Source organism: Notolepis coatsorum, assembly GCF_963971535.1.
Source record: "Notolepis coatsorum genome assembly, chromosome: 5".
In the NCBI taxonomy this organism is placed as follows: Eukaryota; Metazoa; Chordata; class Actinopteri; order Aulopiformes; family Paralepididae; genus Notolepis; species Notolepis coatsorum.
Window position 1 is genome coordinate 153,830,167 of NC_140169.1, and position 12,249 is coordinate 153,842,415.

The 12,249-nt window shown below is 41.9% G+C and overlaps 1 protein-coding gene across 1 annotated transcript; it reads right to left on the reverse strand.

The window, feature by feature from the left end:
- Positions 1-8,222: 8,222 nt before the first annotated feature.
- On the reverse strand, positions 8,223-11,058 carry evx2 (even-skipped homeobox 2; the record flags this gene model as incomplete). The annotated part of the gene is made up of 3 exons (XM_084315283.1): positions 8,223-8,870; positions 9,693-9,922; positions 10,593-11,058. The coding sequence occupies 3 exons, from the start codon at positions 11,056-11,058 to the stop codon at positions 8,223-8,225; spliced, it is 1,344 nt and encodes a 447-aa protein (XP_084171409.1).
- Positions 11,059-12,249: the final 1,191 nt, after the last annotated feature.

The following is a 12,249-nucleotide window of genomic DNA, read 5'->3' on the forward strand; positions in this document are numbered from 1 at the left end:
CGTTCGCAACCTCCGTGTTTTGGGGGTAGTCATCAGAAACCTCGGATCCGGGATTCGCTCCCATCCGTCGGGCAAGAACTGTGGGTTTTCAGCCTCTCTCTCTGGAGGTTAACGGAGTTTCTGGAGGAGTTTCTGGAGGAGCTTGTCGCGGCTCATGCGCATGCGCACGCTCAACCAATCAGAGAGGGGCTTCGCTCAACCAATCAGAGAGGGGTCTGCAGAAATAGAGTTCAACCAATCAGAGAGGGGTCTGCAGAAATGCGGCTACGGGCCCTAACCCCCCCCCCATCGACGTCACTCGCCACGCCCCCAAATCTGTCCCCGGCACACATTGAGAGAGAGTTACGCCACTGTATGATTTATACAGTCAATTGTTAAAAAAAAATCTACAATCAATAGGAAATAATAATTATAATACAAATGTACCCATCTTCATCTAACTCAATATGGTAATCAATGGGACATTTCCCTCAATGACTAAAGGTGTAATCAACCCACAATCAGTTGAGAGGACTTTCACTCCGTTCACTTTCATACATTTTCAGAACAATCTAAAAAATTATACCTCTAATTAATCCAAGAGCTGACAGAGTGGCCACTGGCCAGGCTATAGAGGGTAAATAACATTCATGAAATCTGGACACATTCCTAGACTCGTCCCAGAATTCTTTATGATTACCTGAGGGCATTTTTCAAAACTTGCCGTGAAAGATGACCCATATTGATTTCTTACAGGTTTTCTGCATTTATTTTTGGTTAATCAAATTAAATCTTGAAACATGTACTATACCTATGTACTAATTGGGTTACATTTTTGTCTTGGAGTGCAAAAACATCAACATAATTACACCCAAGGTTGATTTTAAATATTCATGACTCAGATATTTCCACATGTGTCTTCGTGGTTAGTGGGGCACCATGTTTGTGGTCCTGTGAGGAGGTGATGGAGGCTCGGGTCTGAGGTAACGTTAAATACAGACAACGTTTGCTATAGTCGAAAGGACTGGACACAGGGGCAAGTTAAACATCAATGAATTAATTTAATACAACAGTAGTTTGAGCTGCGCGCACCATATTATATACGGCTTTGACACGTTCTCTCTCTCCTGCCGATTAAAATCCTCCTCATCGTCGATCTCCGCGCTCTCTCTCTCTCCACTCCTTTGGAAACTATACCGTTACATTAGCTCAAAAGCACAGAACCGGACGACACAAGTTATACTGCTACTGCTAGCAACAAACAACGATAACACTTCCGGTCGGGGGGTTTCAAAATAAAAGAACAACGTCTAAAACAGGAAAGACATTTATTTTGTAAATTTGTGGCACGCACTTATTTCTCGAGATGATTTCGTTTTTACGGAAACCTTTTTTTTTTTTTATGAAAACTAAAAAGATCAAAATCGTTTTCGTCTGGACATGGCCTGAAGCTGGTGTCCTTAATACCTGTCTACATTCTGCACACTGACAGGAGGCTATAGGAACTTCATGGCCACCAGTTATGTATATAAAATATCACTTGTATATGTAATAGGGGTGTAACGGTACACAAAAACCACGGGTCTGTACGGTGGCACGGTGGTGTAGTGGTTAACACTGTCGCCTCACAGCAAGAAGGTCCAGGGTTCGATTCCCGCTTGGGGACCAGGTTTCCATGGTACCCAGGTGGGGTATCTCCCAGGCAGTGGTGCAGTGGCAAATTGACAGTAGGTCAAACGCTCCACGCGCGTGCGCGCGTGCGCGCGCATGCACAGTTTTTTTTGGCTGCTCTCGTCCTGCAGCTGGATACTATTGCCTCACAGCGCGGCCGTCAGCGCGCGGCCCAGAGAGCGCCGCTGGCTCTGCGGCTCTGCAGCTGCATGCTTCTCCGGGAGTCCGGTTGGATAATGCCATGTAAAAAGCGATTGCGCGTACTTCAGCCTCAGTGACCGAGGTATAACGCCGTTATACCGAGTTATACCAGCACTGCACCACTGCTCCCAGGCCTTTCTGTGTGGAGTTTACATGTTCTCCCCGTGCTCGCAAGGGTTTCCCCCCGATAAGATAAACCCAATGGAAAAACATGCACAATAACAGATCGCTAACGCTGTGGCGTCCTTGACGAAGACGGACAGGAGCACTTGGATTGGTCCCCTGGCGCGGCTCACGTTGACGCCTGTCTGCTCCCGGCTGCCCTTGGGGGGGAAGGACGACGGGATGGGTTAATCGCAGAGACGAATCGCATCAGCGATCCTAAAGAGACAATGCATGCGTGTGTGTTCCGGTGTGTGTGCTAAACTAACCGCTGTGTGTACCGCTAAAAACCATTGAGTGTCGTTGCATGCCGAATAAAGACCTCTGCAACAGGTCCTGCATTATTATATTACCTCGGTTTTGAAGTCAAGGTTCGGTACAGGTTTTCGGTACAGTGGGGGAAAGTTTGGCTTTCCATGTTCCACTCGGGGGTGATGTAGTGTGCAGTAACTAATTGTACTTGTAGGGCTGTCAACGAATATTCTATATTGAAATTAATAATCGACTTGTAAAAAAATAAAAATAAAAAATTATAATAATAATTATATTAGATTGTGAAAAAAATACAGCCCCCGGTTGGCGGTCGTTAGTGGTCAACTATACCGTTGTATTCGTTCGGTACACTACACAGCCGTTCGGTACACATTGAAACGGTTCGGTATGGATACGTGTACCTTTACACCCCTAATATGTAACCTTTGCAGCCTTATGGAAATCAATGCCATATTTTGACTAATAATTTCGCCCACATTCACTCAAATCTTAAAGAACAAAATAAATTATAATAATAAATAAATAACCCACTAACCTTTGTAATGTTTTTACTATAATACACTATACTAAGTAATCTACCTTGCCTATATTATGCTAATACACTATGCACTCAAGAGTATAAAGACTGTAGCACTCAAGTTCAACAACAATCTTTTTGACCCTTATAGCTGCCAGAGTTGTACCTTTCCTTGCTGACTTCTTGTACATAACTTGTAAGTCACTTTGGATAAATGCGTCAGCGAAATTACAACATTTTCTAAAGATTTTGTGACCATTTTAAGATATTTTTACATGCCCAAAACGTTGGAAAAACAACTTAATTTGAAGTAAACACAACAACAAGCCTCCCTGGTTCTGAAATACGCAATGTTACACAATTCCACACTCTCTTTATTGCATATGAATTGGTTATAGGCTTCTATAGCGTGGTGCATATAGGGCCATAAAAAGGCCCACATCTTTATGAATAGCCACAATGCTGGCTCTCTATAAAGCGGCCAACCATCTCTCGGGTCCTTGTTGCAATCTGGCGTTGGCAGGTTTCTCCTCTCTCCATATGTCCTTATGGTTTAGCAGTTATACAGGTGTAATGCAACAGAAAGAAATGGGGAGGGGGGTGGAAAAACGGGCGTTCCGGAAAAGATTTATGATTTAAGACGTACATATTGAAAAGGCTTGTGTCATAAGCAGCTGCTTAACTACACGGCTCCCCGCCGAGGACGAGCTCTGCTGGCGCTTATGTCTTAAGACGCATTGAGTCATTCAGTATAATCACAGCGAGGCAAGTTGAAGCCCCCCGTGCATGTTTCAATATGGCCTATTGTCGGTTTATTTTAGATGCTTCTAATGGCCTCTGAAATGATAACTCAACGGATAAAACGGAAGTGTGTTAATTATAGAATGCAGTAAATCTATAAGGTTTCGTTTATTCGGGACTAAAGACAGGAGTGTGTGTGGAGGACTATACCACCTTAACGGTAACATTATCCAGCACGAGAGGAACCAGCGGGAGAATTAGTCTTTAATCCAATGAAAGCAATTTCCAAAGATAATTGAGAACATGTTTCAATACATATGCATGAGAAAAAAAGGATTTTCCATAAGACCGACTCGTAATTGATTGAGGGGCTGACCCATTATATAAAATGTTATTTGAGAACCATCATCAAAACGCGCAAAATTGCAAATTGGCCAGCTTGTATCTGAATGAATACCTCATTCATCATCATTATGGGTTGATAAGCTAATTTAACCATTTCATTCCGTCTTAATGAGCTATAGTTGAATTAATGTCATGTAATATATGAAAGTAACATTTGAACAGGAGACAAACATAGAGACTATATACTTCAGAGGCGTGATGGCTATAGATCCCATCAGACTGCAGACTTGCTCACTTTCATAACATGTTGGAGGACTATATGGTTAAATGGGTTGTGAAATGTGAGTCAGGATTAACCCGAAGAACAATTTAGTCATATAATAACAGTAGAACAGTGCTATGGTTTTAGCAATATGATTTGATGGAGTCTGTTTGTTTTTTGTTTTGTTTAATTGGTTATGGCATTGCGTTATGCAGATAGACAAACGAGGCAACAGCTGGTATGTCATTTGTAAAATACTCAAGTGCATCAGACTCGAATGTCAGGACTGTTCGAACTGTGATGGAGGGGAGTCTCACAGTGGGAATGACGTTTCTTTTCATTGGAGGTTGTAGGCTAAATGGGGACAAGTGATGTTTGTATACATATTAGCTTGTCTTATCTGATTTTTTATTGTTTATTGGTATTTATTGTGCCTATGTGTATGACATTGCTGATAAAGTCTTGTTTTGAAAGCTATTCGTCAATGTAAATAAGGGTATACCCTCATTGTCTTACGAGTTTAAATAAAGGTTTTAAATATATATCTTTTTATATATACGAATTATAATCCGTGTTAATATCGGCTCAGTTCCGTATATTAAAAAGCTTAATCGTGTCTTACTTCTTGTCCAGTATTAATAAACCAAACTGTATCAATAAACCCCCTGATCTTGGATCAGTTTGACCAGGAAAGTCTCCTTGTCTCGGCGCTTCCACCTTAAAATGTAATGCGTTTTGGCCCCACTTGCTCCCTGTAGTTTAGGTTTTTGTCCTCCGCGCACAGCTGTCACCCAGCATTACTCGCAGTCAGCTAAATGAAACATTATTCTAAACATATGCATCGTAATCAGTTCGGTCACACTTACAAGAACACGCGTTAATAAGGCAATCAATCACTCTGGAACAAGCGAGTTGTTCTGTAACAGCTCATAAACAGTGTGTAATGAAGAATTGGAGGTTAGCATGACACGCGCTGATCAGATAATCAATGTCAAAGATGCGATGAATGTCAGTAAATGTAGGTTTCGCGTCGTTTCTATAAAATCTTCAATTTACAACAAGCAGTTCAATTACCCTGAAAATACAGTCAATTAAATAGGGGTGATTGGACAGTATAAGGCCCAGGATCATCGATCTTTTGCATTTCTATCTCGCTCCCTGCCTGGTGGACATTTAATTTGGTTTTTCTATTAGCACCGAAATAAAGAAAATATAAAATATATTAAACAACCGCACCAAAAGATTTATTTTCGTGTCAAAAACAATCCGCGGGCGAAGGTGACAGTTTACTTGCATTTTTATGATGAATTCTTTTCTCCAGCCGTGCACATTGGATACAAAACTAATCGTGTTATTGTGGCCGTGCGTTTTTCTGCCCTCTGTCTGTTCCTGTGCGCGCCTCCATCTATCTCAATGCCTTTGTTGTGGATGGGGCGCAACCCTCGCCTTAGTAAAGTGCGAGGAAACACGGCGATATATCACGACGCCCATATTCTTCCGCCCTAATCCTATTCCTTTTAATGGGGACGTTCAAAAAAGCAACTTATCTTGGAGTCCCATGGGGGCGTTCTATAGTGTATAGGCTATATTTTAACCCAACCGCAATTAACGACGGTATCAGCTTGTATCATTTAGAGATAATGTAAAAATAATGGTAAATTATAGGGCCGGGATGACCCGTGGTGATGGCAGCCTTCATATTCCCAGTAGTTTTCTGCGTATAGTTTTAATTAATGTTATACACAGAGTTCCTGCATGGTTGGAAATGGTGTCACATAGCATCCAAGGATAAGCTTAGCTGTCTGCACCGGTTGGAGCTTGTGCTTGAATTGTATTTATTTATTTTATATTAGGCCTATGCAATTGTATTGTTTTTTAAATGATAACACAAAAAAAAATCTTGTTTAGGCTATATTTCCGGCCATTTTTCCTCTGGTTTAGGCTATTTCCGGCTAATAATTGCAGTGCAGAGAGAATTAAATAAGAAATATAGTTGGATTAATAACAACAACTTCAGCAACAAAAAAAATTAGATGCCTTTGTAATTGTCTTCATGTTGCCATTCAATGCAAAGAGGCGAGAATCTGTAAAGATTTTTTTTTTTTATTATTTATTTTCCCAAGAACAAACACGATCAATAAATAACATGATTTACATTTCATATTGCACATTTTTTTCCTCAAGTTAAAATATTTAAATTCATACAGTCATTATATTTTAAATACAGAGATATAATGTACAAATATCACAGAGAGAGAGGGAGACCCTTGGGGGGGACAAAGGCCAATGCTATTTTCATTATTCAAATTCAGTGTTTGTTTATCAGCCCTTATTAAAAAAGCCTCTTTTGAGTGGAACATAAAAATGCTCTCCCCGTCTCCTAAATTCAGTCGTAATTCGCACAAAATATAGATAGTGAATTTGGCTTTTATTGGTGAATTCACGGCTATGTGATGGCGGCATGTATTACATCCAGTGTTTAAACATCGACAACATTCAGCAAGTCACATACATAATATTAAAAAATAAAATAAAAAAAAAAGTGTTTAAAAATTAGCCAACCATTCACACGTCATGAAGACATTTCTAGTGGGGCGGATCAATATTTTGGTTTTAAACCATCAGTAGGAATATTCATATGATAATTGCAAAATAGTTCACGATTTACAGTTCACATTTTTTTTTTATTATTATAATTAAACAGATACTGGTGGTTGATCTCTCGACAGGGACGAATAAATAATATAGCACATAGCCCCTTTTTACACGCGCTGCAGACACGAGACTGTAAAGCTAGGCTATTTGTCTGAACTTTATCTTGCTCGGTCCCCTTCCCGTGTGCTGAGTGAATAAAGTCCTACCGGGATTACATATGGAAATACCGGATTTGATTTAATGAGGTTGCCCTCACACAGGCGATGCGAGGGGAGATGATATGTGTCGGGGGGCATTTTCCCATGTTAGGAAACAATTCTATCTGCACGGTATCTCTCCAGCCATTCCGAAACCCTCTACGTGTCAAATAGCGTTAATACACCGTGCGTCCGCTATAATATCAATAAAATTTGTTTTATTCCGGGCCTTTTGTATAGGCTAGTAGCTTGTCTCTAATGACTTCCCTCGGCGGGTTGTTAGCGGTTGACAAGTGCAGGTCTCGACGCCACGAACTTTCTTATAGTCATGTATTCACCGCTAGCTCCCATATAGGTACATGATTGGCAATTTTTGTCATGATCCTCTCGTTATTAACATAGGAACTGACACAATAGAAACGGTGAGGAATTTATTACATGCACCTTCCTTCCACCTGATTAGAGGGGGTCCCTTGTGTAACGGGTGTTTCTAGGCGCTGTTGCCAAAATCGAAGTTCTCAGTCTCTATATAGGCTATAGTGGGGGATGGGGGGGGGGTCAGTTTGATAGAAACGCATCTAAATTTAGTTAATGGAAGAACGGTGTCTTGAAAAGCAACATCAACCCGGGTTGTTTTGTTTTTTATTATTATTATTATTATTGGAGGGTATAAAGCCTGATTAATGCGGATTGTATAGTAGCGTCACTCCATGACATTGTGTCATATTGATTTAGTGCCTCGATTTAAGCGGTGTGGAAACGAACAAAAATAAAAAATAAAAAGCATAAATATGCTTAGTATTGAAAGAACATCCATTGGGGCACCAGAAAAGCTGCTGTTGGCTCTCACTTCCAAATGCGACGAACCTGTTATTGCAAAGAGAGGCTATATTATTATGGGGACATTCATCATATATAGACAACGAATTCATAAAAATGTTTGTTGTTTGTAAATTGCAGACTATAATCAGTGCTGTCGCTATATTGGCAGTTATTAAAGCTTGTTTCATTCTGAAGCATTTTCTTTTTTCACTGTAGGGAAACAAATGTGGATGTATTTCGATCGCTGCCTATTTAATAAATGATAGACCCCCCTAAATGATATGTAGTGAGTCGGTGTATACTATAGGCCTTATCCCGTAAGCTTCGATGGAGCTATAATGGGGCCATAATACGAAAACGAGCAAGTCATTTTTAACAAGACGCGTGTTAATAAGAGTTATCTGTTAAGTGACGTCTCCTCCCGGGGGTCCGGCGACTGAGGGACCGAGGTCTTGCTGAGAACGGCGGCAGAATAAGGCAAAAATCCACTCTCGGACCTTATCTGCCCCGACGCCGTGCAGGCGGCGAAGTCCGCGGGGTTGACGGTGTGACTCCTGGCGCTGAGCGCGCTCGCCGCCTGGCTACTGTGGCAGCTGAGGCACGAGCAGGGACCGGGACCACCGGGGCCACCGGGGAGCGAGGAGGCCCCCCCGCTGACCGCAGCCGCCGCGGCCGCCGCAGCCACGCTGTTCAGGCCCACCGCGGGCGACTGGTAGAGTCCCGGGTGCCTGAAGCCGCAGAGGAGCTCCGGCCGGGAGTAGGGGTGCTGGGAGAGCGCACGGAAGGTGTCCAGGGGCCGGATGGACGAGGCGAAGGGGGAGGAGGCCGCACCCGTCGCGGCCGCCGCGGCCGCCGCCGCCGCCGCCGTGACACCGACGTGCGGGTAGTAGTGCAGAGGCATGTGCGAGTGGAACGGGTACGGGAGGCTTCCGGTGGCGGCGGCGTGCGTCATCATGTAGGTGTAGAAGCTGGGGTCCGCCGGGTGGGGCCAGGACATGGCGAGACGCTGCCGCTTGTCCTTCATCCGCCGGTTCTGGAACCACACCTGTTGTGGACATGACGTTCGAAGAATAAAGACCAACATTTTAGGCTACTATATTGTTATTTCTTATTATAGGCTTATACCAGAGTTATGCATCTATAACTATGGGCTATATAGGCTATATGGCTTTCATTCCTGATCGAAAGGGGCTTTTATTCTGCACAATGCTTAGACAATTGAAGTAGATATGAATCGTATAGCGAACAAGGCCACATTTTCATACTAACTTTGCAACGACTGTATCATTTATCCACATTTTGGCTAGAGGCCTATAGGCAGCATATAGACTCTGAAATTGAAAGGTGATCACATTTAATATGTGTGTAATTAAATGGTTACGAAGTTATTAAGAAATGTGTTTGATTTGAATGAATTGGTCCATTTTGAGGAATAGATCGAACCTTACAATTCCATTGTTTACGTATATGATAAGGTTCTATTTCATGTGTGTGTGTGTGTGTGTGTGTGTGTGTGTGTGTGTGTGTGTGTGTGTGTGTGTGTGTGCGTGTTTGTTTGTTTCTGTGTGTATGTGTGTCTGTGTGTGTGTGTGTGTGTGTGTGTGTGTGTGTGTGTGTGTGTGTGTGTGTGTGTGTGTGTGTGTGTGTGTGTGTGTGTGTGCGTGTAGTCTATGTAAATTATAACATTATTCGTGACAACGAAAATATATAATCCTATACCGAAAATACACGTGCAATAATAGTGCCAATATTTTTATAATTGCAAACCATATGACAATACTCCCGTTTCTCCCCCAAACACATAACAAAAAACAGTGTCAAGCCAACACTGCATGGTGAATAAAAATTATAAAAGATTATTATGTACCTTAATCGTAGTTTCGGGTAGATTTAGCGCCGCGGCTAATTCACATCTTCTCGGTCTCGAGACGTAATTTTCCCGGTAAAACTCCTTCTCCAGCCTCCCGATCTGTTCCCGGGTGAACGCGGTCCGGTACCGTCTCACCTGGTCCGCGTTCGAACTGTTCGAGCCCATGCCGTTACCGTTCAGATTGGACATGGACGAGGAACTGGTCTGAGAATTACTGTCCGAGAACCCTATAATATTATGAAATAGATACAGGAATAATAACACATAGGTTATTATCAGATTACAAAAGATCAAAAGGATGATATTATTACGATGCTTACTTGTATAGAAAGGCCTGAAAAATGCAATTCGAATAGCTTTACACATAACAGGCAAACATTTATTGTTATATAGAAATGTGAATTATTATTATTATGATTGTTGTTGTTAGTGTGCAGGTTATAGTGTGTTATGTATAATCATAATAATACAATGCAATACTATTTAAAATATTAGTGGTAGTAGTAGTAATAATGGGTGTGTGGGTTATAGTGTGTTGTTATATGTATAATCATAATTATACAATGTAATACTATTTAAAATATTAGTGGTAGTAGTAGTAATAATAATAATAATAATAATAATAATAATAATAATAATAATAATAATAATAATAATAATAATAATAATAATAATAATAATAATAATAATAATAATAATAATAATAATAATAATAATAATAATAATAATAATAATAATAATAATAATAATAATAATAATAATAATAATAAACTCATCTGCCATATTTAAGTTATAGGAGAAATAAATGGCAAAAAAAATATATATTTGTATTTTGACGAAAATAAACTAATAATAATAATTAAAAAAATATATATATTTTTCATATTTTTAGTTCACCTTTGTTGTTCTCCTTGTGCTGGCTGCTGGGGGAGCGGTGCGAGGGGCAGCCCACCTCCACGTCGCTGTTCATGTCCGAGTCCTGCGACACGTCGGGGGTGTACAAGCTCAGGTTCTTCCGGCTCTCCGACGACGAGATGATCTCCGCGGAGGACGACGTGTTGTTGTTGTTCATGCCGCCGTGGAACAGACTGTCCATCTCGAACTTATTATTGCCGCCTTTACCGGAGGAGATGTCCCCGCCGTGACTCCCCCCGTGGAGCGACGCCGTTATCCGCGGGCTGAGGCGGCCGCTGTGGTGGTGTTCCCGGGAGTTGTTCTCCAAGGCCTCCAGTACCGAGTTCCCCCCTGATGATGCCGTGTCCGAGAGCCTCTTCCCCGCGACGCCGCCGCCGGCGCTGCTGCTGTGCAGAAGACCTCCTCCTCGCTCCATCAGCACCATCTCCTTCCGTATCCTCTCCATCATCAGGAGGAAGCACGGGTCCAGGGCTGGTGGCGGTATATACGGGGTGCGTGCGGTGCGGTGGCTCCGACGGGGTGTGTGCACGAAAGCTAATCCCGCATTCAACTCAACAACTAAAGTCTCTAAATAACTGTCTCTAAAAAAACCTTTTTATATAAACTAGAGAGAGAGAGAGGCGACACAAAAAACAAATATCTGAATGCGATCAACGACTTTCTCTTCAAAACGACCGGTGCACCCTTCCTTTCTTCACCCCCCCTGGCTGCTGTGTGTAAGAAGACCCCAAAATGTCATTCATCAAACCGAAGAAGAAAAAAAAATGTGTCTCGCTTGTTTCGTCGTTAAAGTGCTCTCTCTCTCGTGACGTCGCTGCCCCCTCGAATGATCATTTATTGTTACAGGTTTATAAGCAAATAAATAGGAGAGTTGACGCTGTCAGCTGATGATGGAGGCGGGCAGGCGGCCTTCAGCCAGAGGAGTATATTCCGAGTGGAGAGGCGAGGCGAGGCGAGGCGAGGCGTCCCTGTGTGATCTGAGGAGGCTCTGCTCAGATCTCTGCTGCTCTCTGGTTTGTTGGCCTCTTGGGTTGGAAATTGACAGTCTGATTAATAAAATGGGCACAGCAACATTTCCCTCTTCATTTAGGAATATTATTATGCTTTGATTCTCTATTGTTTCTCTCTCTCCCCCCCCCTCTCTCTCTCTCTCTCTCTCTGGTTCGTCGTCCCTCCTCCTCCCACCCCCCCAGATCATCTGCTTTTCTACCCCTTTCTTCTCTCGTCTTTATCACTTATACTATTGTTTTATTCTGCGTGATTTCGTTTTATTGTTATTGTTGTTGGGATTTAAATCGTTTTTTTTGTTTAGATGCGTAATATATAATGTTCAATCGCGGTGATATGGACACAAATCAGTATAGGCTATAGCAATTTTTTTTAATAATTAATTACTTGACACGAATTGGTTTTTGTTTTTGTTTTGTTCTTTTAAAAGCAATATTTTCGTTCCCATCCCTTGACTCTCTTCAAAGGCACGTTTTGATATGGTTATAATTGCTAATTAAAACATTTCTATACCCGATTATTGCCATTCACAACTGTTAGCCTATAACATCAGCACTCGGTGAGCAGATACAAATGACTGTATCTATAGAATTTAATCCTCAATGAGCCTCTCGGTCTATTTTCTTTTTAA